We start from the raw sequence: 26,031 nt of genomic DNA, 5'->3' as shown, positions 1-26,031 counted from the left end.
GTGCCGGGTTGAGATCAGGCAGGTACTGAAAGGAACCAGCAGCAGGAAGAGAGAGAAAAAACAGAGAATAACCATCAGCATCTTCCCAACACACCACACACACACACACACACACACACACACACACACACACACACACACACACACACACACACACACACACACATACACACACACACTTGTGGTTTTCCTGTCTTGTCTTATTCAACACGTACATTGTGCTGTATCGATGTGCAAGTGCGAGCAATTTTTTCACAAATTATTGAACGACATTATTTTGAAAAAATATTATATATATTATACTTTTTTTTTTAAAGCTGCTCCTCTATAAATCAATGACAAAAATGGAACAATACAAAAGCTTTACAGGAATAATATGCGAATATAGAATTACTACAGTATTTCAATATTGTTTGACATTTTAAAACCATGATCCATGCCAAAGTTACCATATGAATAAGATATACATTATTGTGATTAAATGATTGATTTTGTTTGACTAATTGACTTGAGGTTCTTGATTGATTGATTGATTGATTGATTGGTTGATTAGTTGATTAGTTGATTGATTGATTTTACAATATAAAAAATCTTAATCTAAAAATCATGGGCAAAGAAAAGCAGTCAGAAAAAGCAAAAAAGACTACCTGAAAAATGTAATTTATTTTTGTATAGTTTATGTAATTGACAGTAGATGGATTTTCTCAGAAGGATGACTGAATCACTGTACAGCGCAGATAAGACAACAGTCAAGTGCAACTTTCGACTCAGAACTTTGATGGATTTATGGCACTATATATCAGCCCAACTGTAACTCCATTCACATTACCATGGACATATTATCATACTGTAAATACATCAGACAACATGACTAATGGCAAAAGACTCCAAACGCCTTGAACGTGTGATTGACCTGCTGATTTGACCATTCAGTGGTATGAATGGTATACAGAGGGACTGTGATGGGAGACGTGCAGGGAGTAGCATGTGTCTCTGTGCAGCAGGTTGTTGAAGTAGTCGGAGCCTTCTGATGGCTGTGGCGATGAGTCTGAGCAGAAGAAGAGGTACCTGCGGGGGGATGCATTCAGACCGTGAACATGTTGACCTATGACCTGTGGACATAGCTTATCCTTTGCCTAAAATCCCCATGATAAAATCCCTCAAATAATATAAAATGATCAAATGTCCAGAAGTGGTAGGTGTTACGCCTCCCAGCAGTATTTAATATATTGTCTAAAGAAAGAATCAAATAAAGAATAAACAATAAAACACATTGCACAATTCAATTTAAATCAGTGCATTGCATTCATTCATTAAAAAAATGCTCTAAATAAATAATAGACATTAATCTCTCTCTCTCTCTCTCTCTCTCTCTCTCTCTCTCTCTCTCTCTCTCTCTCTCTCTTCCACAGGCAGTCAAAGAGCCTGAACGACACGCGAACAATCTCCTCAATGGGCGAAATGTTTGCGCCTGGCTGTGCGGAGGGCTTATTTATTAACGCCTTGCCATTTGCGGCTGGTTCCCATCCACCCCGGCGCAGCTTTAAAATCCCCAGCACTTCTCCACAGTGAAATGAATTATTCTCCGGGGGCGTAGAGAAGACGTTTCCTTTCTGTTTTGCGGAGAAGTCGCTGGGGTGAATCCCCGCGCCACTGAGCGGTCCAATGGCTCGGTGTCAGAGTGAAAACAGGGTTGGAAGCAAATGGCTTGACCGGCGCTATTGTTCCTCCTCTTTTAAAAAAGAAAAAAAAGAAAAAAGGGAAAAGACCCATTAATGACATGCTCGGATCTTTATTCTGGGACAATATTGCGGAGTCAATCAACAACATTCCGCTAGTGCGCTTCTTCTCTTCAATGCACTCCGCGTCTTTTTCAATAAACGTAAATAACAAGCTGAGAAGAATCGGAGTCGGGAGAGGGGGGAGACGTTTTTATGGGCGGCTCTGCCCGGCTCTTGCCAGCCTTTTTCGGATTTTAACTGTCTAAACGGTGGGGCTCTGATTTAACTGGTTGGCCATTAATGAGCCATGAATATAGAGGAACAACCTGTCTGCAAAGCTACGCGGTAAATACAGAGAGCAATGCCCCACCAGGGATCTCCATTCATGCTCCCTGACTATACTTGAGGGGAGCCAAGGGTTCACCACCACCTCTCCCGGACTGGTTTCAATGGCCCACCATTTAAGACCCCTCTGAGCTAGGAAGAAAACACATTTTTTACGTCGACCCATAAACTTTGTTTGGGTCTATTCAGAAGAGCCCAATCATTGTCCCACTTAGCAATGTGGCCTATTTCTCACCGATTCCCACGTCTTGGAAACGACTGTTTGTCTAAATCCATTTATTTCTCCACATGTAAGCCCACACCTTCGACACCTCACACATTCATTTGGTCACACTTGTTTTAATTGAAAGAAAGAAAGAAAGAAGAAAAGGAAGAAAGAAAGAAAACTTAAATCCTCATGCTTTTGGTTTTCTGGACAGGTCTGTCCATGCAGCAAAAGAATCAGAACTTCTTATTATTCCTTTCAGATCTTTGGACAGGCCTGTTTATCTTACTCCTCGCCTTTTTCTTGTCTTTATTTAGAAGCACAACAGGTCATATTAAATGTGTTTAACTCTCTGAGAAACCTGGGGAAAGAAGCAAGCTGCACCCAGGGCAGACCAGCTGCCTTGCTGCGGGTGGGACATTAGCGACGCGTTTGAATAGTAATTATGCTTGTATGGGACTCCCACCAGATGACATGATTGGGATTTTAACCCAGACTAATATTCAAAATCGCATTAGAGAGGAGCCGAATAAACGGCACCTGATTCAACGCTGTTCATGCGTGATTTCTTTCAGAATGACTTCTCTCTTTCTCCCCCAGAAGTGGGCTGCACCATTTCGGTATTCAAAGTCTCTACAAAGTTTTTTTGCGCCGGGCTTTTTCAGGCCACATTTCCCTGACTTAAACTCACTTTGTCTCGCATGAGGAGACGCGGATAAAAGCGTGTGAAGTCGCGTGAATTGATATGTTTCGGTGTACCTTATAAATTCATACCTTTTCTCACTCGGTTGATTCAGAAAGAAAGTGTCAGTCAGGCCGATTCTCTCTGCTGTCCAACGCATTTAGCAGGAGATCTATTTGAGCAGATCATTCCTAGGCAAATGTATGCAGGCAGGGCTGGCCATGAATAGAGCAGCGTGTCAGCCGACCCTAATTGGGATTTAGCCACCCAAAGCATATGCACAAAGTGACAGAAAACCGCAGCTTTCAAAGAAAGTCACAACTTTTGCCCTTCTTGGTGAATATAAGGAGCTGTTTCCCTCGGCCCAGAGTTAAACAGCGTTTTTCTCATATGGAGGTTAGTGACCCAATTGGCTATGCGGTGTGTTTCTGCAAACTAAAAGAGTGAGCAAAACAACTCTAATGGCAAAGAGCATGTTTAAAGACACGTAACCTTGACTGGCCTATATGTTTGAATGAAGCCAGATATTTTATCCGAAGTCATGGTTATTATGTGAACAAATAGCCTACCGGAATCATTTTGCATTTTTCCCTTTTCGCGGGGAAAATGTATAATTTCCAAACAGTTTTGTAGATAGTTGTTTGTGGTTTTGCAATAATAATAATAATAATAATAATAATAATAATAATAATAATATAAAAATAACAAGAATTCAAATTATTTTTAAATAAAATTGTGTTATGTTTGCTAATTTGAAAATGTTTAGCGAAGGCTTTTTGACAAACTGTGTTTCAGAAAGAAGGGTTAGACTGTATGAAATGTGGCAAATTTACCTTTTATTAATTTATTCAGGCCTATTTAAATGGTAAAACTACACTCGTCTGGTCCAATGCGTCAATTTTTCTGTGAAGACGAAGCACCATGGAGAGCTCCGCATTCCACACACACACACACACACACACACACACACACACACACACACACACACACACACACACACACACACACACACACACACACACTCATCTCTTAATAAATTCCATCCCGTCATATTGATGAAATGTGCATATATATACAGTATAGGCCTACACTGATCCTACATCGTTCGGGTTGGATGCACATTAATAATTCGCTGTAACAAAATGTAATCTATAATGATATGATATGATATGATATGGCTCCTCATTATATCTCCGATTGACAGTTCTAGGTTCGAACTAATTGTGTCCTGCGTGTTCGGGTGGGATCAGCTTGTGGAAATGATGTCCGAGAGAAATATTGATTATTTCAACATGAAGTCTCTGCATGATCATCGTAAAAATGATTTATTAAGCAATGATATACAGTTTGATGCTGATAAGAGCAGCGCATTGGCTTTATCAATGCTTAAAGTAGGCTCATTTCGTGTTTTGTCTTCATTTAATCTTGCTTGTTTTATTATTATTATTATTATTATTACTATTATTATTATTATTATATTGCTACTTAAATCACAAGTCTGATTGTACAACATTTTTATTTGCGCAATTTATTTGGAAATACTAAAACTAATTTGCTGTATTGTATTCCAAGTTCGGAGAACATTAGAGTTTTAATCCAACATTTGAAGCAATACACATTTGGCAATTAATATTTAAATGTGTGCATTTTGATCATTTATCTTCATAAGCAAAAGCAAAAATATTTAAGGGTTCCAATAATGTAGAATTTATTGTAAAATTTCCACTGTAAAATCAAATTAGGTTTTTGATCTTCAGTTGACTTTAATCAGATGTGTTTCATAATAATACTAATAATAATAATGGCACAGTAATGTTATTGCTGCTATAATAACAGCAGCCCTGTTCCTATCTTTTGTTTGAGCTTCTCTCAGAGGATCAGTGTGTTGCATGTCTCTGCTCTAAGCCCCTGAGCAGGACACTGAGTGTGTTTGGCATCTGCTGGCCACATCCAATCGCTCCCAATCAGCAGCAGGAGGAAAAGGTGTGGATGTGGATGGAATGAGGACAGGAAACGGCTGTGTGCCATCACTCTGCTGCAGGATAGAATCTGACTGACGGATTCCTTAGCCCTCCAGAAAGTGTCAGGGCGACCGCCTTGACCCTCAGGTGAGTTTGCCTTTCTCTCTGTTTTACTGTTCCCTCACTACTTCATTTCCCTTTTTCTCCCTCTTTATCCTCACAAGCCAAAGCTATCAAAATAAGCTACATCGCTCTCTCTCCCAGTTGTGCAAGAGATGAGCTTTTACCAGCATTTCATGAAAGTAGTATTAATAACATTGTGTAAACACTGAAAAAGACATCAAATTATAAAGAAAGACAAGGTAATTGAATGCTTATAGCTTTATTTGCAGCAAGTAGAAAAAAAGGGAGGGAGTGTAAGGCAAACAAACGTTTAGAGACCATGTTGAGTGTTATATTTAAACCCTGTGTGGCAAAGGGTCATTCATGGTCTTCTTGTCCAGGGCAAAGGGCAAAGGTCAGTGCCCAGACATGGGCTTTGGTCAGTGCAAAGCTCAGGGGGGTGTGGAGCTTTAAGGCCAAGGGGAGGTCACTTGGGAATTCATGCTGCTCATTCCTCGTCAGAGTCGTCGGCTGCACCGGTGATGGTGTAGGTTTGTTCTTGGTGGTCCATCTCCAGCACGTCATCCTCATTTTTAACAGTTCTGCAGGGGAGGAAAGAAAATGCAGAGGGCTGAAGTAACCACATGAAGCTTGTTGGACCTCCAAATAGCTGTAGGCTGGCCTTATATGTAACCCTAAGCAGGTTAAGACACTTTAAGTCTGATTTTATTTATGCAAATGTTGAAAAGAAAAAGAAAGATGATACCTGATGGTACCTTTACCTAATGAGCACCGTCCTCCTCTCCGTCAGCTCCACAGCCTGCTCTGCGTAGGGGTCATTGTTGCCGTCATATCCATCGGATCCATATCGCATCCCGGCAACACTGCTGTCACCCATTCCACCAATGCCTGACAGTGCAACACCTACATCACCTCCACCCACACCCTCAGTTCCTCTACCCCCTCCGATTCCACCACCCATTCCAGCAGGACCCATACCACGATCTTTACGTCCATCCCCATTTATGCCTCCACCAATTCCTTCCCCTGTGCCTCCACCAACACCGCTATTTCCTCTACTGAAACCATTGCCAGCGGTGCCCATGCCACCTGAACCTGCAGTACCACCACCTGGACCCAATCCAACACCACCCATGCTGCTGTCAACTTTGCCTCCGGTGCCGAACCCCAAATTCCCCCCAACACCCACACCTCCAGCCCCAGTGCCCACACCTCCAGCTCCAGAGCCCAATCCCCCAAGACCATTACCAGCACTAGCACCAATGCTTCCAGCTCCCAATCCGCCAGCACCAGTGCCAACACCACTCATTCCTCCGGCACCCACTCCTCCACTGCCTCCACCAGTACCCACACCCACTGCGCCAGCTCCTACACCCCCAGCTCCCAATCCATGACCACCGCCCATGTCTGCCCCACCTGCCCTACCAGCAGGACCTCCACCCATTCTTCCACCCATTCCCCCAGCACCACTGCCTGGACCTGTGCCTATGCCTCCTGCACCCATGCCCCCACCCATTCCCACTCCACTCCCCGTGCCTCCAACACCTCCACCACTACCTCCCATCATCCCGCCACCCATGCCACCACCACCCATGCTGCCTCCACTGAAGCTCATCCCAGCACCAATGGCGCTCACACTACAGCTGGTGAGAGACAGGGTTTGCATCATGCCAGAGAGCCGCAGGTCCTCTCCTTCGATGAGTTTTCTGTAACAAAAAAAACAACAAATATTTTAAGAGGGCACAATTTACATGCATTTAAATATATATTTCATATATGGCACAAAATCAATTTAAGTTAATTTTTCTTCACCTGTATGTTGTAATTTCAATCTCCAGAGCCATCTTGACATTCAGGAGGTCCTGGTACTCACGCAGGTGCAGTGCAATTTTCTCCTTGTAGGATTTCAGCTCAAACTGCAGGGCCTCAATCCGAGCCTATTAGGTCAACAGAGCCGTACAATTACTTTATGAATGAATTATTGTGGTGGCTTTTAGTTTGCATGCATGAGAGTAGGCGTATATGTGTGCACAGGTCTGCACCCCGGGACTACATGAGCCTTTCTTTACCTGAAGGTCTTCCAGTTCCTTCTTGTGATTTTCTTGTGTCTCTCGGATCCGGGCCTCAAGAGCTTCATTCTTGCTCCTCATGGCATCCAATTCACGGTCTTTGCCTTGGATCTGGTATAGATCGATAGAGATATTTTCATATGATTATTAGTCATTATAGACATTCAATATCAATTGTCAATCCAGCCTCATTTATTCATTCTTTTGATACTCACATCCTTTTTGGCACCGGCTATTTCATTTCTAATGCTTCGAACCTTATCCACATGCCTTGACGTCTTACTGGTCAACCCTTCAAACTTGTTTTTATACCACGAATCCATCTCCTAAAAATAAGGGGTGAAAAAAATCAAATGATGATACATGTAATGTAAAACAAAGAATTTGAATTCAAAGCGGATGTGTGATTATTTGACCTGGAGATTTTTGGCTGCGATGTCGTCATACTGGGTTTGGATTTGTTTCAAAGCAGCTGCCAGGTCAGGGAGGGTGAACGCACTCTGAGCTGACGCATGAGCCGAGTAGATCTGTTTCATGAGCTCGTCAATTTCCTGGAAAAAATAAAAAATAAATCTTTAGTCATCTTAAAAATGGAAAGACCAAACTAAATATGTGATTCTTATGTGAAGAGGTTATCCACCTGCTGATGGACCCGTTTTAGGAATTCAATTTCAACTTCCAGCTGCTCCAGCTTCTTCTCCAAGGCAATGCGCGAGGAGGTGGCTTTGTCAACATCCTGAGGAACGAACACACACACACACACACACACACACACACACACACACACACACACACACACACACACACACACAATGATTATCACATGGGTTTGGGACTGTAAATTAATCTGATGAGGACAGAGATATTGGATAATTAAATGCTACCTACTGGACGGAAGGTTTCAATGTCTAACTCAGCTTTCCTCCTCAGCTCCACTGCCTCCTCATATTTGATTTTGATTGCCTCCAGTTGGGCAGCTGTGGACTCCTTAGCCGCCAAGGAAATGTCCTACAACCAAGAAAACATGTCATTTAGCTGACGCTTTTACTCAAAGCGACTGCCAATTGCTATATATGTCAGAGGTAACACGCCTCTGGAGCAACTACGGGTTAAGTGTCTTGCTCAGGGACAATTTTGCATTTTATATCTTAACTTAATTCATTTGTGTGTGTGTGTGTGTGTGTGTGTGTGTGTGTGTGTGTGTGTCAGCAAATGTACAATCAAGCCATCTCATCTGTGCATAAAACATAGCTGAAGACAGCTGTACTCCCTGACACCCTTAACACGCTGAGGCACCTCTCCATTTGCCTGGCAGAAATAAGCCTGTTACCAGGTAAGGAACCTTGAAAACACCAAGTTGACGTCTTGTATCGTTGCCTGGATAGATCCTCTACAACCCAGTGAGGTGTAAACCTCGCCGGAAGCAAAGAATTCAGGCTTTCTGCTTTATTGAGCTTCTGAAATGTAAAAGAAAGAAACAGAGGAAGTGTGCGGCTTTGTAGAATTCTTTCTCACCCGCTGAACTCTCATCTGGTCAGCGATCTTTTTCAGCTCCCTCAGCTGTTCCTCATACAGGAGACGCAGACCGGATGGATTCTCAAAGCGGTTCTGGTAGGCCTCGATCTCTGTTTCCAATAGCTTGTTCTGCTGCTCAAGTGATCGAACCTGTAAGCATAAGAAAACCTCCTTTGTGACTTCAAGTACGTTTGAACCAGAAAGCACAATATGTTTCCTGTCTCTGTGCTTGCAGAGTGACAGTAATATGCTCCCATTTTGCACCGAAAGGCATTTTTCCTTAAAAATAATGTAGATTTTTCAGCACTGAGGGAAGAAGTATGGGGTTAGTTTGAAGGTTGTTTTACCTTGTCAATGTATACAGCCAGTCTGTCATTGAGGACGATCATCTCCTGTCTCTCTGTTGTGCGGGTGTTGAGAAATTCATGGTTTTCAGCTGCAGCCACATCCAGATCTATAGGAGGTTCTCCACTTGGCCCAACACAGACCAAGGCTCCTGCACTCACGCTGAAAAGTTACACAAAGATATCAAATTTGAAGAAGGAGTCGGTATCATGAGGAGATGTGAATGTTTCCTGTACTAAAAAGTACTCTAAATGGCTTGTATAACAGCTTGAGAAAGAAGAACGTACTTTTACATAAAGAACATTGTTTTTAAGATTATCTTTTGGGCATTTTAGGCCTTTAATTATATAGGACAGCTGAAGACATGAAAGGGGGAATGACCTGCAGCAAAATGACCACTGCGTCGAGGAGTAAACCTCTATATATGGGCGCACGCTCTACCAGGTGAGCTACCCAGGCGCCCAAGTACATCTTTTTTAACAATGACCAGTGGGGGAAGAAGAATTCAGATTATTTAAGTAAAAGTGAAAGTACTCATACCACTGTAAAAATACTCTGTTACAGTAAAAGTCCTGCATTGAAAATGGTAGAAGTAAAAGTATGGAAGTATCATCAGGAAAATGTACTTAGTATTAGTATTAAGAGTAAAAGAACTCAATGCAGAAAAATCCTCACATTTTAGAAACGATCCAAACAGTTCTGTCAATCAACTAAGTGTTTAATCTTCTAATCAGTCCAGCTACTTGTAGGCCGTTATATTGTTGAGTAGTTTATTGTATAACAAAACATTGTACATACAACAAAAATCTTAATTTGTAACGTAGCCTAAGTAGTAACTAAAGCTATCAGATGAATGTAGTGGAGTAAAAGTTAAATATTTCCCTTAAATGTAGTGGAGAAGTAGAAAGTGACATGAAAAGAAAAGACTCAAGTAGTTAAAATGTGTACTTAAGTACAGTACTTGAGTGAATGTACTTACATTCCACCACTAACAATGATGTATAAGAGGCTAATCTAACTGTATAGTCATAAACATCTGTCCATGTGTAGGCCCTGTACTGTAACTGACACAGCTTACCCTGCTCCAACCATGCGAGTCCTGCGTGCAGCTGAGACGTTCCTTCGTCCCACTGACTCCACACGCATGCCGCTGGCCCCGGCTCTGCAGGAGTAGCCGGCGGAGGCATGACGGGCGTCTCTCCTGGTGGGGGATGGACTGGACACCCTGACCTGGTAGGACGAGCTGCTGCTGTCCTCAAAGTGACGGCGGTAGGACGAGATCCTCTCTGGGCTGCGACTCATGGTGGCGGCAGCGACGGTGTTTCCTCTGGTCCTCTGAAGGGAGATGACAGAAATACTCAAGCAGGGCTTGTCTGTGGTTAACTGCACTTCAGGGCTGTTCCACCTTGTTTGCACTCCCCGATTGTCTCAGGTTTTATACGGCCCATTGCCGGCCATACCCCAGCTCTGTCAAAGACAGCCCAGTTCATGAGCCAACACCTGTGGAATCTCGAACCTCTGCACCAACTCAGGCCTGACCTGCTGCTCAGATATCTGTCAGCAGATCGTAAGGAGCAGAGCTTGGCTGGGATGGTGGCTGAGGGCGTCAACCAATTAGTCTTTCTGAAAATCACAGAATGGGATCATGTCAGACTCCCGTTTATCAGAACCACAGTGGGGTTTGCCAGTATTACCCACCTCAATGTCCAAGTGTCCAATACGGCACTTGGCAGCAGACAGGCAAGCAGGCCTAGTCCGGTAGCATCTAGAAGGTGCAGCACTGATGCGATCTGCTCTGATGGGATGAGGGACTTTAATTGAATGCTGAGCAGAAGCTGGAGGGTGACCTGATGAGGCCGCGGCTGCAGGGGAACAAAGAGCCCCCGCGAGATTTGACATACATTAGTGGGCTACTTATTTGTCTGATGTTTTCAACATATTAAAACCATGGCAATCACAAAAAAAGAGAATTAAATTAACTGCTTCTGAGGGAAATAAGGAGGCAGAAGAAGAAAAAAAGGGGGGTGGGGGAGTAGTCTGGAGTTCACGGTTGACATGGCACAGTGATATGAGGGGAGAAAACAGTGCTCATATCTGTTCAGGGCAAACACCTACAGGGTCACTTGGTCCTTAAAATTTACTGTAAACATTAACTAACTAGCAACATTAACCCTTGTAGAAAACCTATCAATCAGGTTTCTCACACACACACACACACACACACACACACACACACACACACACACACACACACACACACAAAATTGTAACCTGTCCAAAAGCCAGATGCTATTGGTTTTCAGCACAATGAAAACGTACAAACCAAGTTATAACATTTTTTAAATTTATTGTACTAAACATGTCTTGATGGATTAAGCAAGCATCTATTCCTTTCCACTGACCTCAGATCTAGCAGCAGCTTGGGACTTTTGGGAAGAGGTGGAATCTGTCATGTCATGTGAACAATCAATCTCCACTAACCAGCTCTTTTCATGTTGCAACTAAATAACATCACTCATCATTGTGGTATTTTCCATCACAGTATTTACGAAGCCTGGCTTCAAATGCTAACACAACCCCAACTCCCACATTCAATTATTCATTCAGCTAGCCACCTAAGCTAATGCTTTCTTTCAGAGTAATGTATTACATTTTGTGTTTTCCTAATTGAACAGGCCAAATGATAGGGTGTAGTGAGCCTCACAGGCCTGCTTGGACAGTTAAATATAAACATGAACAAACATTTAGTTTTTCCTGTCATGCTTGTAGAAGACTGTTTAACATAAAGAGAAATAGCATTAACACTTCTGAGCCAGATTATTTAGTCATGCATCTGGAAAGTCACTCAGAGGTCAGTTTCCTATTCAGTGTCAATGATTTGGTATCAACAAGCTGCTTCTAAGTTCCGTGAGGCACTTGGATAATTTAGAAAACTTATCTTATTACCTATCAGGATAATAGAATTTCTGTGTCCTGCTTGGAGTTTCATCCTAAACTGTAAAAGGGCAAGTTAAAAGGGAACAAGGTCCATGGTCGTGGTCGAAATTCTGTAGCAGAGGCATTTTTCTCAGTTAAAAACAAACACATTCATTATCGTGGATGACGAAGGAATCTGTTAATGTTCCCTGGAGGGTGGGTGGCAAATTCATACTGAGACACAGTGGATATTAGACATGGCCCTTCAATACCATATATCATCTTAGTCCTAGTGGCTGTCACCTCAGCAAGCCACTCTATGCCTATTTATATCACAAATTATTCAAATAAATGTCTTCTCATGTCGTTTGTAATAAACCTGACCGACATTGTTGATCAATTGTACAAAAGAAATAAAAATAAAAAATGACAAAACACAAAACAACTAAATATCACTGTTAATCAAAACTATAATTTAATTTATTGAATGATGGTAGCAACAACTGCAGATGCATCTGTGGCTTCATTTTAACTCACAATCATACAAAGTTAAGTAGTCATTTGTGTAGTCTGGAACAAAAAAAAGCCTATTTCTTTTCTGTTTTGTTATCACTGGATCATTTCATTCATTTTTCACCCAGTCTTGCCATCCACCTGGGTAATGCTTAACACTGAAATGGAGAAAAAAAGGAAGTAAGTGATTGAAATGTTGCATAAACAGGTACGTAAAAAACTAAAGAGCATTTGTTTTTTGTGGTTTTTAAATTGCCTTTATGCTAGCTTGAGAATAACAGGGAAAGGGGGATAGAGAGAGCGGATGACACGGAGCAAAGGGCTGCGGGTCAGATGTGAACCTGTACCTGAACCACCCAAGGACTCAGCCCACATGGGGTACACACTCTACCAGGTGAGATACAGGTCACCCCAACACTGTCTTTGACTGGGTTTGACTTTACTGTATAGTAATATGCTGGATTTAATGATTTCATTGACTATGTTTACATGCACATAATATTCCGGTTTTTGCCCTTATTCCTATAAAGACGATATTCGACTAAGCTGTTTACATGGCTAATGAAAGTGAATCCACTAATATTTCTGTTTACATGTAGCCGGGCAAAATAGGATTTTTTCAAAGTCTACCAGCGTTGGAGGACTTGTTGGACCGTGTGAACACAGCGTCTCTCTTTCATTCCTTCAACCAGCTTCTCGAAAAGGTCGGCGTAGCGATGTGTGCGCATATCCAAAAACCTGTTGATATCCAAGTCTTTGATAATGTTTAAAAGTAGCTGTGTTTCTCCTTCTTATTGGTTCTGCAGCCTTGCAAACTGTTGGCTGGTTGGTTTGTTTACAGCAACCATAGCAACGCACAGAGCTGACCATAAGCCTGCGGTGAAAACCCCAATTGAGACGCATATTCCAATCCATTGTCCAAAGAATGCCTCTAAAACCTGAATAATACCAGAATATCCCACGTCTTAATCAGAAAATGCTATATTCGGATTAATGCCTTATCTGGAATATCCAACCGGAGTATGCTGTTTACATGACCTGTATCAAATTCGGAATATTGTTATATTCAGAATAATAGTGGACTATTGGAGTGCATGTAAACGTACTGAATGTTAGCCTTTTGAGCCAAGTAGCTGCAAAAGCCAATTAGCGCTCAGGGGATAAATAGTAACCAATCTTTGGTTAGTCAGGTGTTCTACCTGGAAGCACAGACAGTTTTTGACCCCCACACAACTAAAGGCCACATACAGCCAGCCAGACACAAACACAGTCACCATTTGTGTGAGAAACCATTAAGCTGTACTGGAAATAAATGGAACTACTGGTTTTGGCTGACAACTTGGACTGTAATTGATCAAATAAAGTAAAAAGTGTGTCAACTATTCAACCCATGGTACAGGGGCTTAACGCTTAGGCCGGTTACACATTGCACGCGTCTCGCGAGCGTGGCGTTTCTGTTGCGTCTCAGCTGCGTGGATTTTTCTGTGTCCTACACACCAGAAGCGTGTCTGACGCGGCGCTGCTCCTGCTGCTAGGTACAGGGAGGGCTGATCTCGGGACATAGCGCCGACAGATTCAAACTGATAAATGGGTAAGTGGGCTGTCTGAACAACTTAGTGTAGCTGTAAAGAGCCTATATAGCCTATCTGATGTTGGACCGTCACTCAGAACACACCCTACGTTGTTATCGTAGCCTATCCTACCCTTTATATATAGACTACTGATTTGATTAAAGCAAGACAACGTCGGCAGTATTGACTGCAAAATATGTTACAGAATATTTCGTTCTGTATGACAGGTGCAATATTTGAAAATCTTTTCTCTGAAATTTTGTATTACATTTATATCTACATTGATGTCAAAACCTAGACTTTCAAACATCAATATGTCATCATTTAATATGTATTTGTGTCTAAATGACATATTTCCCTATTCTATTTTGCCTGGAAACGCTTCCAACACGCTCGCGTCTTGCGTGAAAAATAGGCGCCGGTTCTATTTCTAGCAGGGACGCGTCTCACGCCGGCAGTGTGTAAGCTCTAACCTGTTACCATGGGAGCCGAAATATAAACGGACACGCCACGCAGCTGACACGCTCGCGCAACGCTTCCAGTGTGTAACTGGCCTTAGACTTAGCCTCTACGGTAGCTTTTTTCTACTTTTCAGCCAGATACTGGAGATGTGGTATATGCAGCAGCTCTCAAAAGAGCACTGCATGATGGGTTAGCATTATGCAACAACAGGTCAAAAATCTCAAGTTGGTTAAACTTAATACTGTCTTGTGATGAATTATAACAGTCGCATATAAAACTCAGCCATAAAAATGTACTGGTACTCTAGCCTTTGCCAAGACTTGAAAAAAATGTTTTAACAAGAAACGATAGCAAGACATTTTGTTCAACATTTGATATATATTACTACAATAGTTCAATAATTGAACAATGCAATGATTTTGAAAGAGGAAACATGTCTCACTCTTTGTATCCCAGCGAGGCAGCAGTGTTGAGTGCGTCCTTGCTCCTGATCCCTTTCAGACAGGTGAACACAATGTTATCTGTCTGCTGGGGCATTTTACCACCATACTGTTCATTGAACTCTTCCGGACCCAGCTGGAGGGCAGTGTTCACCTGTCCCACTGCAAAGTCAAAGAAGCACAGATAGGTCAAGTGTGTAGCACTTTAAATCTAGATCAAACTAGACTTTGGTGGTTTCTGGGTTGTAACTGTTGTAAGCCGTGTACCTATTCACTTATCAGGATTATTATTACATATATTATATTATTTATTTTAAAGAAATGTTAACCATGAAAAAAGGTGGGACGCTTGTCCTCATACAATTTACCAAGTTGTTTGCAGGTGTCATCCATGTTGAAATATTTTTAATTTGACTGGGAATGTACTATTAAAGCAGTTTGTTCCATATCAAAAAAGCCTGCAATTATTTAATTGAGGCAGAGCAGCAACAGACCCTGGGTTATTTAATGTATAGTGCCTAAATATTATGTGTGACAGACTTGATATGATTCAGAACATTCTCAAATGTATTAATGACGCGCTGAAAACTTAAACTGTTGGGACACACACATTTATTGTATATAGGTCTAACAAGTGCGTCTGACGTTACATTCGTGCCTAACACTGACTTGTGTATTTTGACTTGTGTATATTGAAGAACACTCACGAGGAACGTTAATTGAGCCGGGGATGACGCCGTACTCCCGGAGTTCCCAGGGCTCTCGGACATCTAGAAGTACGACCTTCCGGCCAGCCAGGAGCTGCTTCAGCTGCTCATAATTCACATCCGTGCTCGGTGGCGCGGAGCTGAAGCCGCGGTGCAGCAACTCTGTAGCTGGAAGCAACACAGACAGCACGCCACATATCAACTATTTCACAACACGATAGTATGTCGCGAGCTTACCAGCTGACATTCCCATGGGCAGTAGAAGTACACATTAATGCGACGCTAAATGTAAGTGAAGCTCACTTTTGCGACCGTGGTGAGTGTTGACAAGGCTGGACACAGAGCTTCGTGCTCCCGGAACGGAAGACCCAGACAGGACGGTAGTGTTCCAGAACAGCCGCGGAACAACCCCTGCAAATCCCCAACACCCCCTTCTGAGAGCCATATTATATTAGTGACCCGGTTACCGACACTCTCTTAGCGCTTTGTCAACATAAACCCGTAATGGCGCAATTATACTGCGTACGACAACTATTCTCAGCCCAAGGAAAGATCCCTTCCTTGGCTGGAACCATAGACTGTTAATAGTAGGCTATACACAGCCTATGGGTTAGGGTTAGAACTGGAACGCACGACGACCCCGCCGAGTACGGATGTATTAAAAGTGACCTGCGCGTGCGCAAAAGTACGGATCCCCTAAAGGACCAAAAACCTTTCAGTTCTTATCAAACGCAAATACATCATTAACATAGTACTAAAACATCTTCTGCCTTTCCCCCCTTTGGAGGTAAAAATGTTTACTCCCCCCAACTAAATAATAATAATGATTATTATTATTAATTTTGTTGTTGTTATTATTATCATCATAACTATTATAATAAACTTTACTAAGAACACAAAAAGGTCCATAGCGCACTAAAATAAAATAAAAAAGACAAGTATACGCAATAAAGGGCTGGGCCTTTGGAAAGTTAGTTTGGGTCGGCAGATATGGAGCTAGGCTAACAGGCTACCAGTCAAGACAGGAGAGAGGATGCGGAGTTGAAGGTATTTGTTGTAGACTGAGCAGAAGACATGCTACGCCGTGCTAGGACCATGGCTAGGACGCTTTGAGTTGAGTGTGTGTTGATGTGTTCTGGTCAGTTAGGCACAACAGAGGGAAACTCCGATGCATCGGCGCTCTGAACCATCAGCTGCGCATGCGGGTGCCGTCTGTGATGATCATGATCGTCAGCGCTCGTTAGGTCCGCTCATAGACTGTTAATATACAGGTTCATTTCTTAATCTGGTAATGTGCTCTCTACTGTTAGATGCCAGAGTTTTCAGTCAATACAAAACACACTGGCCTCTCAAAGAATTTACCATATGAACCGAAGAGCAAGAGACGCTTCCTCATATTTTTTTTTCTTGACTCGTTTTGGGTTAAATTTACCGAGAGCACGTTGTCAAATTATCTCGGAGCGGTAGACTAATCAACCATCCGGACGTGACCCGTCATCAGACCTGGGTAACGTTACCGAGACAGCTAATGGCCCGTGTGTGTTTAGATGAGAGTGACACAGAGGGGAAGGGAAGGAGGAATAGCCACGCAAATGTTCTTACTTGAAACGCCGCTTTGCTTAGTCGACAAGTGCATCATTAAAACTATACTGCTCCGCTGTGAAAAAGATACTGGCAGCCGACACTCGGATCTCCGTGCTCAAATCAGCCGACACTACAAATCTAGTGCACTAGACTACTACCGGTTTTCAAAATAAGGTGTTAATACATATAAAAACAAGATTAATAGATTATATTCACCAGAAGTAAATATATGTAACCTGTGTCCCTTACAATACAAATAAAATTTCACTGAATTGTGAAAGGAATTTATTGTTGGATTTTACAAGAATATAACATTAATAATAATAATAATAATAATAATTTTACTGTATAAATATGGAGATTTTTCAAAGTAAAATCCCATACCTCTACCGTTAATGACTAAAAATATGAAACTGGAAGTGCTATAAAAAGACGTTGCTCCATAATTCCAAACATAATTCAAACATTTTTACTGTAGGCCTATAATTTAGGAGATGTTACCAAGTAAAATCCCATACCTAAATGACTAAAAATATGAAACTGGAGGTGCTATAAAAAGACACAGGCATATACACCAGAATACTTGCATGTTGGGATGACAGTTATCCTTTGTTCATCACAGTCTCTAAGAAAAGTTGCTTTTTGCAATTATCTGCAGCACGCTACTCTCATATGTCCTTGTATCTCTACTTTCCCTTGCTCATTTCCTGGCATCTGCCCTCTGGCAGCTGACAGGTTCATATTAAGTAAAACATATCATTTTGAGATAAGATAAGACAAGCAACCAATCCAAATAAAAAATGTAAAACTATGACAACTGCAATGAAACATTTGGTTAAATTACGTTAAAGCTTGTTAAAGGCCTGCATTTAAAAATTATATTAAACAATATTGGACAGCATGAAGCTCTGTCTTTTCAATTAAAAGTGGTTATATATTGACCTTTTACAGATTCAGTGTGACAGCTGTTGCCGGCGGTTTCATGCTCAGTGCCTACAGATGGATACAGCACAGCTTGATGCTGCGAATACAGGTGATTGGGATTGCTGTTTGTGTAGAAAATAATGCCACATATACAGTATGTGCTGTGTCTTTGTTTTACACTAGTGGTCCTCTATGTCAGCTAACAGTGCTGTAAATACAGTGTACGTGAAAAAGGGAATGTGTTCCTTTGGTGTAAAGTATCCAAGGTAGGCCTACATGGAGTAAGCAGTTTAAAATAAAGTGCTGTTGACTTTGTAAGTGTAAATATCAAAGTTATCAAAAACTTAACTGGCCCTGACTCATTTAATCAGCCGCCTTAAAGAACTTGGTTACCTAAAATAATTGGTCTTCCAGGTGAAGTGCTTCACATTGAGAAGCCTCCAAAAATGTTTTCCCGTTGAGTCACAATTTATGTAACACCTTCCTGCTTCGGTGGCTCTGTCTGTTCCTTAAAGGTCCCATGGCATGAAAATTTCACTTTATGAGGTTTTTTAACATTAATATGAGTTCCCCCAGCCTGCCCATGGTCCCCCAGTGGCTAGAAATGGTGATAGGTGTAAACCGAGCCCTGGGTATCCTGCTCTGCCTTTGAGAAAATGAAAGCTCAGATGGGCCAATCAGGAATCTTCTCCTTATGAGGTCATAAGGAGCAAGGTTACCTCCCCTTTCTCTGCTTTGCCCGCCCAGAGAATTTGGCCCACCCATCAGAGAGAGACATCATGGCTTTCAAAGGAGCAAAGTGGCAGTTGGTCAAGGCCCCCCCCACCCTCCACCTTGCCCACCCCCTCTCTCCTCCTCAATAACTACAGACACAGAAATGGCACATCCTAAGGAAAGCTCATTGTGGGACTGGCTCTAGTGGCTGTAATTCTGCACCAAGGCTGAATTTGGGAAAAAAGACTTCAGATACAGTATTAGGGGACCACTAAGGTCTATATAAAAGAGACTTCAGATACAGTATTAGGGGACCACTAAGGTCTATATAAAAGAGACTTCAGATACAGTATTAGGGGACCACTAAGGTCTATATAAAAGAGACTTCAGATACAATATTAGGAGACCACTAAGGTCTATATAAAAGAGACTTCAGATACAGTATTAGGGGACCACTAAGGTCTATATAAAAGAGATTTCAGATACAGTATTAGGGGACCACTAAGGCCTATATAAAAGAGACTTCAGATACAGTATTAGGGGACCACTAAGGTCTATATAAAAGAGACTTCAGATACAGTATTAGGGGACCACTAAGGCCTGTATAAAAGAGACTTCAGATACAGTATTAGGGGACCACTAAGGTCTATATAAAAGAGACTTCAGATACAGTATTAGGGGACCACTAAGGCCTGTATAAAAGAGACTTCAGATACAGTATTAGGGGACCACTAAGGTCTATATAAAAGAGACTTCAGATACAGTATTAGGGGACCACTAAGGTCTATATAAAAGAGACTTCAGATACAGTATTAGGGGACCACTAAGGTCTATATAAAAGCATTCAAAGAGCACCATGTCATGGGACCTTTAAACATGTCACAGTGCTGTTGCTCTGTTGTTTAAGTTCTGAATATCATGACTTTTGTATAGCTGTCATTAGCCTACTATTAAAATGATTCAGATTCATTGTTCTTATGAAGTTCTAACAGTAGTATTTTAATGTAATTTTTCTAATGTATATTTGTATTGTACCATAACTACTAACCCAGGGTAAATAACCATTACACTGGAATACAGCATAAATCAAGTGGTTTTCCTGTGGTGCTGGCAATGTTAAAGGAAGCTATAGAAGGAAAGAAATGTGTAAGAGTGGGGATATGTATACTACAAAGAAAGTATGTACTATTACAAGATCAGTTTATGAGTGAAAAGTGCTACCTCCAATCTACCATGTTGGTGGCAGTGGTGAATAAACACTGTCATTTAAACATTACACGTAATAAAGATTCTCAATATAGGCCTGGTATAACAACAACAGTGCCAATGCCAAGCTCCACAACTTTGTACACTCAGCTAATGGCCCTGGTAACTAGAAGAACTCTAACCCTAGACCAGAGGGAGAGGCGGCCATTCCTTATTTCCCACACCCCTGCTTCTGGCGCACTTGCTCGGACCACACAAGCAATGTCTTTTTACAAAAACTCAAGTTTCAGAAATACTATCAAATGTATGGTATAAATGTGGGACTTTTACTTTAAGAAATCTCCACATTCACACAGTAAAAATGATTGATTTTTAGTAAGGGTGTAGTCAAAGCTGTCCTGTACTCAAATATATCAGTCATTGTCTGGATTTACGGAGCAAAGTCTTTTTATAGCACCTCTAGTTTCAGGAATGTAGCTACAGTATTTCACTGTTGAAATGTGTGAATGTACTTTCAAAAATCTCCAAATTTGTACAGTAAAAATGTTTGATTTTCATTAAGGGTGTAGTCAAAGCTGTCGTGTACTCAAATATATCAGTAATTGTCTGGAAATATGGAGCAAAGTCTTTTTATAGCACCTCCAGTTTCATATTTTTAGTCATTTAACGGTAGAGGTATGGGATTTTACTTTGAAAAATCTCCATATTTATACAGTAAAATTGTTTGATTTTCATTATGGGTGTAGTCAGAGATTACTGTACTCAAATATATCAATCATTGTCTGGAATTATGGAGCAACGTTGTTTCATTGCACCTACAATTTCAGATTTGAAGTCATTTTACAGTAAAAATGTTGGACTTTACTTGGAAAAATTCATACAGTTAAATTGTTAGATTTTAATTATTGGTGTTTTTAGTGATGTCAACTGAAATATTTTAGTCATTGCCTGGATTTATGGAGCAAAATAGTTTTTTAGCCCAGATTTGAAGTAATTTTACGGTATAAATGTGGGACAATTACTTTGTAAAATAGCGTAAATAAACGTAGCTAAAACTAGATATTCATGATGCATTCATTGTCGTGGGAAAGACGGACAATTGACAATCACACGTCCCACATCTGACCCTTGATTTATCAAGAGTTCTCATAACATAATCATAGACTGTTTAAAATAATAGCTCATATAAAACAATACATTAATGCTACTAGCTTTACTGACCACTAAACAAATGACCCTGCTATTAGGCCTATATCTGTTTGTAGTCAAAGGTATTATAAACTACAGCATCTAAATTATTGCTGACAATAAAGGATTGGATTTGATGATGTGTGTTTATGATACCACTAATTTCACATTAAATTAACAGAAAAACTTGAGGCAACACCACATACAATAATTAAGTAGTCAATCATACTGGGACATGGTAGGACTATGTGATATTTTCACCAACATTCCAGATGTTTGGACTCTGTCATGGCTGTGACCAACCCGATATTTGTAGTTCAACGTTGGAAAAGCTATTGAATGCCTTAGAACCTATGACGCTCTGCCATATGAGATTTACCATTGTACATGAATGCAGCATTAGGCCAACTGAGCTGCCGTAGTGCGTCACATATTGACTAGGTTTGCTAGTTGATGCTACCGAAAACCTAAACACATTTAGAAAGTCAAAGTAAAAAACGAACACTTATTGAGAGAAGCGTGCTGTTGTTGTCGGTACTGTTTACTTTTCTTTGACATGCCTTAATATCTCAATGCATTGTTGGATAAAACACAACTGTTAATGTTTTATTTATTCTGACAAGCTAATGTAGCTAGCCTGTTTGCTAGCTTGGAAGAGTTGACATCTCACTGTTGGCTTCGGGTTAGCTAGCTAACACAGTCAACATAGGAGCAAAAATAAAGAGGTGAGTTCATACGGCTTTTCGCCAGATCTAACTGGAATAGTTAATTCATTCTTTTAAATTTCGTTGACACGAAACGCTCACCTACATTGGACGGTTGGGGCTAATTGAGGCTTCTTAACCGTGTTATTTTCACATTACTGGGTAGTTATCCTTAATATAGCTAGTATCCTAATAACGTTTGTTCTTGGTGACATACCGTTACTATGCAATCCTTAACTATTTCTACAGTTACACACGTTCTGTTGTTTTGGCTCAGTACTCAGTACGATACAATGTTTTAAAAATAGTAATGTGACTGGGGATAGGTTACTTTAAGCTTTTAGAATGGATGAGGGTGCCCCCATGTATCAGAATCAACTTTATTGGCCAGGTGTGCTTATGCATACAAGGAATTTGACTCCGGGTTACAGTAGCTTATATAGGGTAAACGGTAGGAACGGTTTCACACATGAAAATCTTAAACCTACGAGCTACCATGGACATATAAGGTCAAAACAGTGGAATATTCTTGACAGGCAGAGTCACCTGACCTCAATCCACTTGAGCAATTCACATGCTAAAGACAAGACTTAGGTTGTAAAGCTCCCCAGGAGAGCAAGAAATGAACATGGCTGCAGTACAGACTAGGAATATACTAAGTATTGGCAGAGGTCTGTAGGATGTAGACCTAAGATAGTCATTAGTTGCATAGGATTTGCACCTAGATTTAAAAAAAATACCACTTTATTTTTTACCTTTACTTATCCAGGTAATTTTTGTATGAGTTCATCTGTTGCAAATGTAAATACCCTCAGAATAGCACTTTAGGATGGCTCACAGTCATTGATTAACTGTGTTAGAGTACAAAGTTAATAACAAGTTACTGTACAGATACTTATGGCTGTATATACACACACACTACAGACTGAATGTAGCGTATAATGATCGCATGAGACTGCTTCTACAACAACCAAGACGGTGTAGTGCTAGTCAAAGGTTTGTTAGCGTTGGTGTGCCTACCTGCTCTGCCTTAAGAAGAAAGCTTATTTATCGATAAATGTGTAGAAGGTCTGTCTCAGAAAACAGAATTATACAAGCTTTAGCCCACAATGATTTTAGCTCTGTCAGGTACGGAAAGTATTCAGACCCCTTTTAAAATTTTTCACTCTTTGTTTCATTGCAGCCATTTGCTAAAATCAAAAAAGTTAATTTTATTTCTCATTAATGTACACTCAGCACCCCATCTTGGCAAAAAGTAAAAAGAAATTTCTGCAAAATTTATTAAAAAAAAAGAAAAACTGAAAAATCACATGGTCATAAGTATTCAGACCCTTTGCTCAGTATTGAGTAGAAGCACCCTTTTGAGCTAGTACAGCCATGAGTCTTCTTGGGAATGATGCAATAAGTTTTTCCACACCTGGATTTGGGGATCCTCTGCCATTCTTCCTTGCAGATCCTCTCCAGTTCAGTCAGGTTGGATGGTGAACATTGGTGGACAGCCAGTTTCAGGTCTCTCCAGAGATGCTCAATTGGGTTTAGGTCAGGGCTCTGGCTGGGCCAGTCAAGAATGGTCAGAGTTGTTCCGAAGCCACTCCTTTGTTATTTTAGCTGTGTGCTTAGGGTCATTGTCTTGTTTGAAGGTGAACCTTCGGCCCAGTCTGAGGTCCTGAGCACTCTGGATGAGGTTTTCTTCCAGGATATCTCTGTACTTGGCCGCATTCATCCTTCCTTCAATTGCAACCAGTCGTCCTGTCCCTGCAGTTGAAAAACACCCCCATAGCATGATGCTGCCACCACCATGTTTCACTGTTGGGATTGTATTGGGCAGGTGATGAGTAGTGCCTGGCTTTCTCCACACATACCACTTAGAATTAACACCAAAAAGTTTAATCTTGGTCTCGTCAGACCAGAGAATCTTATTTCTCATAGTCTGGCAGTCCTTCGTGCATTTTTTGGCAAACTCTATGCGGGCTTTCATAGGTCTTGCACTGAGGAGAGGCTTCCGTCGGGCCATAAAGCCCCGACTGGTGGAGGGCTGCAGTGATAGTTGACTTTGTGGAACTTTCTCCCATCTCCCTACTGCATCGCTGGAGCTCAGCCACAGTGATCTTTGGGTTCTTCTTTACCTCTCTCACCAAGGCTCTTCTCCCACGATTGCTCAGTTTGACTGGACGGCCAGGTCTAGGAAGAGTTCTGGTCGTCCCAAACTTCCTCCATTTAAGGATTATGGAGGCCACTGTGCTCTTAGGAACATTGAGTGCTGCAGAAATTCTTTTGTAACCTCAGCCAGATCTGTGCCTTGCCACAATTCTGTCTCTGAGCTCCTTGGGCAGTTCCTTCGACCTCATGATTCTCATTTGCTCTGACATGCACTGTGAGCTGTAAGGTCTTATATAGACAGGTGTGTGCCTTTCCTAATCAAGTCCAATCAGTTTAATTAAACACAGCAGGACTCCAATGAAGGAGTAGAACCATCTCAAGGAGGATCCAAAGAAATGGACAGCATGTGAGTTAAATATGAGTGTCACAGCAAAGGGTCTGAATACTTATGACCATGTGATATTTCAGTTTTTCTTTTTTAATAACTATGCAAAAAATTCTACATTTCTGTTTTTTTCTGTCAAGATGGGGTGCTGAGTGTACATTAAGGAGAAATAAAATGAACTTTTTTGATTTTAGCAAATGGCTGCAATGAAACAAAGAGTGAAAAATTTAAAGGGATCTGAATACTTTCCGTACCCACTGTATGCATCTAGACTGTGGAGACATTGGTGCTCCTGTTTGTATATTACAGGTGAAGGTTGTTGACCTTTTATTAATTTATATAAATTGTACTGTATATTTCTTCCATTTGTGTCCTGAATACATTTATTATTATTATTATTGTTATTATGGACTGCACTGTAGCTGGTTTTCAAAGTATTGTGTGCTCTAATAAATAAAATGGTCATGGCAGTTATTGACTAGTGCAAGCTTTTGATACATTCAAGTACCTTTGTTGAAAGACAGTTATGTTGAGGTGGTTTAATTCTGTATAGTAACACCTATGTGTGTCCTCAATCTTTCCATCCAGAGCTCCAGATGCGGCTAAAGGACCCCTTCTCTTTAAAAGCCGCCGAAATGACTAAGCGGACTAATAAACCCAGGAAACCTCGAGATGAGGAGTCATCAGATGAAGTCAGTGGTAAGTCTCTGAAGCACTACAGGGCACCACACTGTTAAAGTCCGGGCTGTGAGTTTTGAGTCTAGCACAGTGGATAGTGAACGGGATTAACTCTTTAAGATATGAAAAGCAGGGTACGTATTTATGAAAAACCATAGTTCTTTCTGTAAAAATGTTCACGTACAGTACATTCATCCACTGCCCTTGACTGTTGACTCGATTCAAACGCCACATTGGTTTCAACTAAACAGTGATCTTTTTAAAATTGTTGTCTTTTTTTGTTGATAATATTTTAAATTATAAATTTGTCCAACTAGACCAGGACAACACAGCTATATGTTAATGAAAATCTGTGAGTGTGACCCAAGTGGAATATCTATAATGGAGAATTTATTTTTCAGTGGATAGTTATTTTTCAGTGGGGTTGTCCCACGTTATGTAATAAACATCAGGTGTGTGCACATTGTCTTCCTTTTGAAACATATTCACTCAGAGTCCTAAATTGGTCCCTAGAAGCGATTGGCAGGTCAGTTTGTCATTACAGCATATTTTGTATTTAACCAGGGTTGACTTGTCAGCATGTGAGTAAGGCAGTGGACCTGAGCTCAGTGAAGAAATCAGTGCTCTCCAGCGTGTGGTTGGTGTGCTCTGAGTGCCTAAAGGAGAGGACCATGATCAATGGAGAGCCGGCAGCATCCCATGACATCCTGGTGTGCTTAAAGTGTGGCTTTCAGGTAAGAATTGTTTTAATTGTCTCTTTCTTTAAGGGCCGCAGGTCAGAGTTGAACCTGCGGCCGCTACATCGAGGAGTAAACCTCTATATATGGGCGCCCTCTCTACCAGGTGAGCTAACCAGGGGCCCATTTGTTTTAATTGTCTTTTAAATGTGCAGCACAATACATAGCACACATTGGGACTCAGCTATATACTGGATATTACCAATATACTTTTTGAATATACACAATGTCAGTAC

At 41.2% G+C, this 26,031-nt stretch overlaps 3 protein-coding genes across 8 annotated transcripts in view; 1 reads left to right on the top strand and 2 right to left on the bottom strand.

The window, feature by feature from the left end:
• Positions 1-5,280: 5,280 nt before the first annotated feature.
• zgc:172323 (uncharacterized protein LOC564165 homolog) lies at positions 5,281-10,795 on the bottom strand. Of its 3 annotated transcripts, XM_039806662.1 has the most exons (12): positions 10,665-10,795; positions 10,045-10,301; positions 8,969-9,128; positions 8,622-8,771; positions 7,995-8,114; positions 7,747-7,842; positions 7,523-7,657; positions 7,322-7,432; positions 7,107-7,217; positions 6,850-6,974; positions 5,799-6,743; positions 5,281-5,618 (listed from the first exon to the last, which is right to left on the bottom strand). In XM_039806662.1, exons 2-12 carry the CDS (start codon positions 10,266-10,268, stop codon positions 5,525-5,527), a joined length of 2,271 nt encoding a protein of 756 aa, XP_039662596.1. In that variant the 5' UTR covers positions 10,269-10,301; positions 10,665-10,795; the 3' UTR covers positions 5,281-5,524. The 3 variants fall into 3 exon arrangements, with proteins under 3 accessions (XP_039662596.1, XP_039662597.1, XP_039662598.1); XM_039806663.1 differs by lacking the exon at positions 10,665-10,795 and having other exon boundaries at positions 5,783-6,743; positions 10,045-10,619; XM_039806664.1 differs by lacking the exon at positions 10,665-10,795 and having other exon boundaries at positions 5,793-6,743; positions 10,045-10,619.
• A 501-nt stretch (positions 10,796-11,296) lies between these two features.
• tstd3 (thiosulfate sulfurtransferase like domain containing 3) lies at positions 11,297-16,261 on the bottom strand. The gene is made up of 4 exons (XM_039806665.1): positions 15,879-16,261; positions 15,576-15,743; positions 14,871-15,030; positions 11,297-12,553 (listed from the first exon to the last, which is right to left on the bottom strand). The coding sequence occupies exons 1-4, from the start codon at positions 16,018-16,020 to the stop codon at positions 12,505-12,507; spliced, it is 519 nt and encodes a 172-aa protein (XP_039662599.1). The 5' UTR covers positions 16,021-16,261; the 3' UTR covers positions 11,297-12,504.
• A 5,333-nt stretch (positions 16,262-21,594) lies between these two features.
• The window catches only part of usp45 (ubiquitin specific peptidase 45), a 90,860-nt gene continuing 86,423 nt past the window's right edge, over positions 21,595-26,031 (top strand). For 2 of the 4 annotated variants that reach the window (XM_039805970.1, XM_039805967.1), the window contains exons 1-3: positions 21,595-21,916; positions 24,969-25,079; positions 25,623-25,792. In XM_039805970.1, the coding sequence (XP_039661904.1) occupies positions 24,977-25,079; positions 25,623-25,792 (273 nt within the window). In that variant the 5' untranslated portion in view covers positions 21,595-21,916; positions 24,969-24,976. Of the gene's footprint in view, positions 21,917-24,379; positions 24,402-24,968; positions 25,080-25,622; positions 25,793-26,031 lie in introns of those variants that run through there. The other 2 variants (XM_039805969.1, XM_039805968.1) reach the window with 2 other exon arrangements.

This window comes from Perca fluviatilis, chromosome 7 (genome assembly GCF_010015445.1).
Source record: "Perca fluviatilis chromosome 7, GENO_Pfluv_1.0, whole genome shotgun sequence".
In the NCBI taxonomy this organism is placed as follows: Eukaryota; Metazoa; Chordata; class Actinopteri; order Perciformes; family Percidae; genus Perca; species Perca fluviatilis.
This window is presented reverse-complemented; position numbering and strand designations above follow the sequence as displayed.

Coding starts and splice junctions, on each gene's coding strand:
- zgc:172323 (XM_039806662.1), bottom strand. CDS start 10,268: ATGAGTCGCAGCCCAGAGAGGATCTCGTCCTACCGCCGTCACTTTGAG. Junction 7,433..7,522: donor TCGCAGCCAAAAATCTCCAG/GTCAAATAATCA, acceptor CCTTATTTTTAG/GAGATGGATTCGTGGTATAA. Junction 6,744..6,849: donor ATTGAAATTACAACATACAG/GTGAAGAAAAAT, acceptor TTTTTGTTACAG/AAAACTCATCGAAGGAGAGG.
- tstd3 (XM_039806665.1), bottom strand. CDS start 16,020: ATGGCTCTCAGAAGGGGGTGTTGGGGATTTGCAGGGGTTGTTCCGCGG. Junction 15,031..15,575: donor CGGCTCAATTAACGTTCCTC/GTGAGTGTTCTT, acceptor TTGACTTTGCAG/TGGGACAGGTGAACACTGCC. Junction 12,554..14,870: donor GCCTCGCTGGGATACAAAGA/GTGAGACATGTT, acceptor TCTCCATTTCAG/TGTTAAGCATTACCCAGGTG.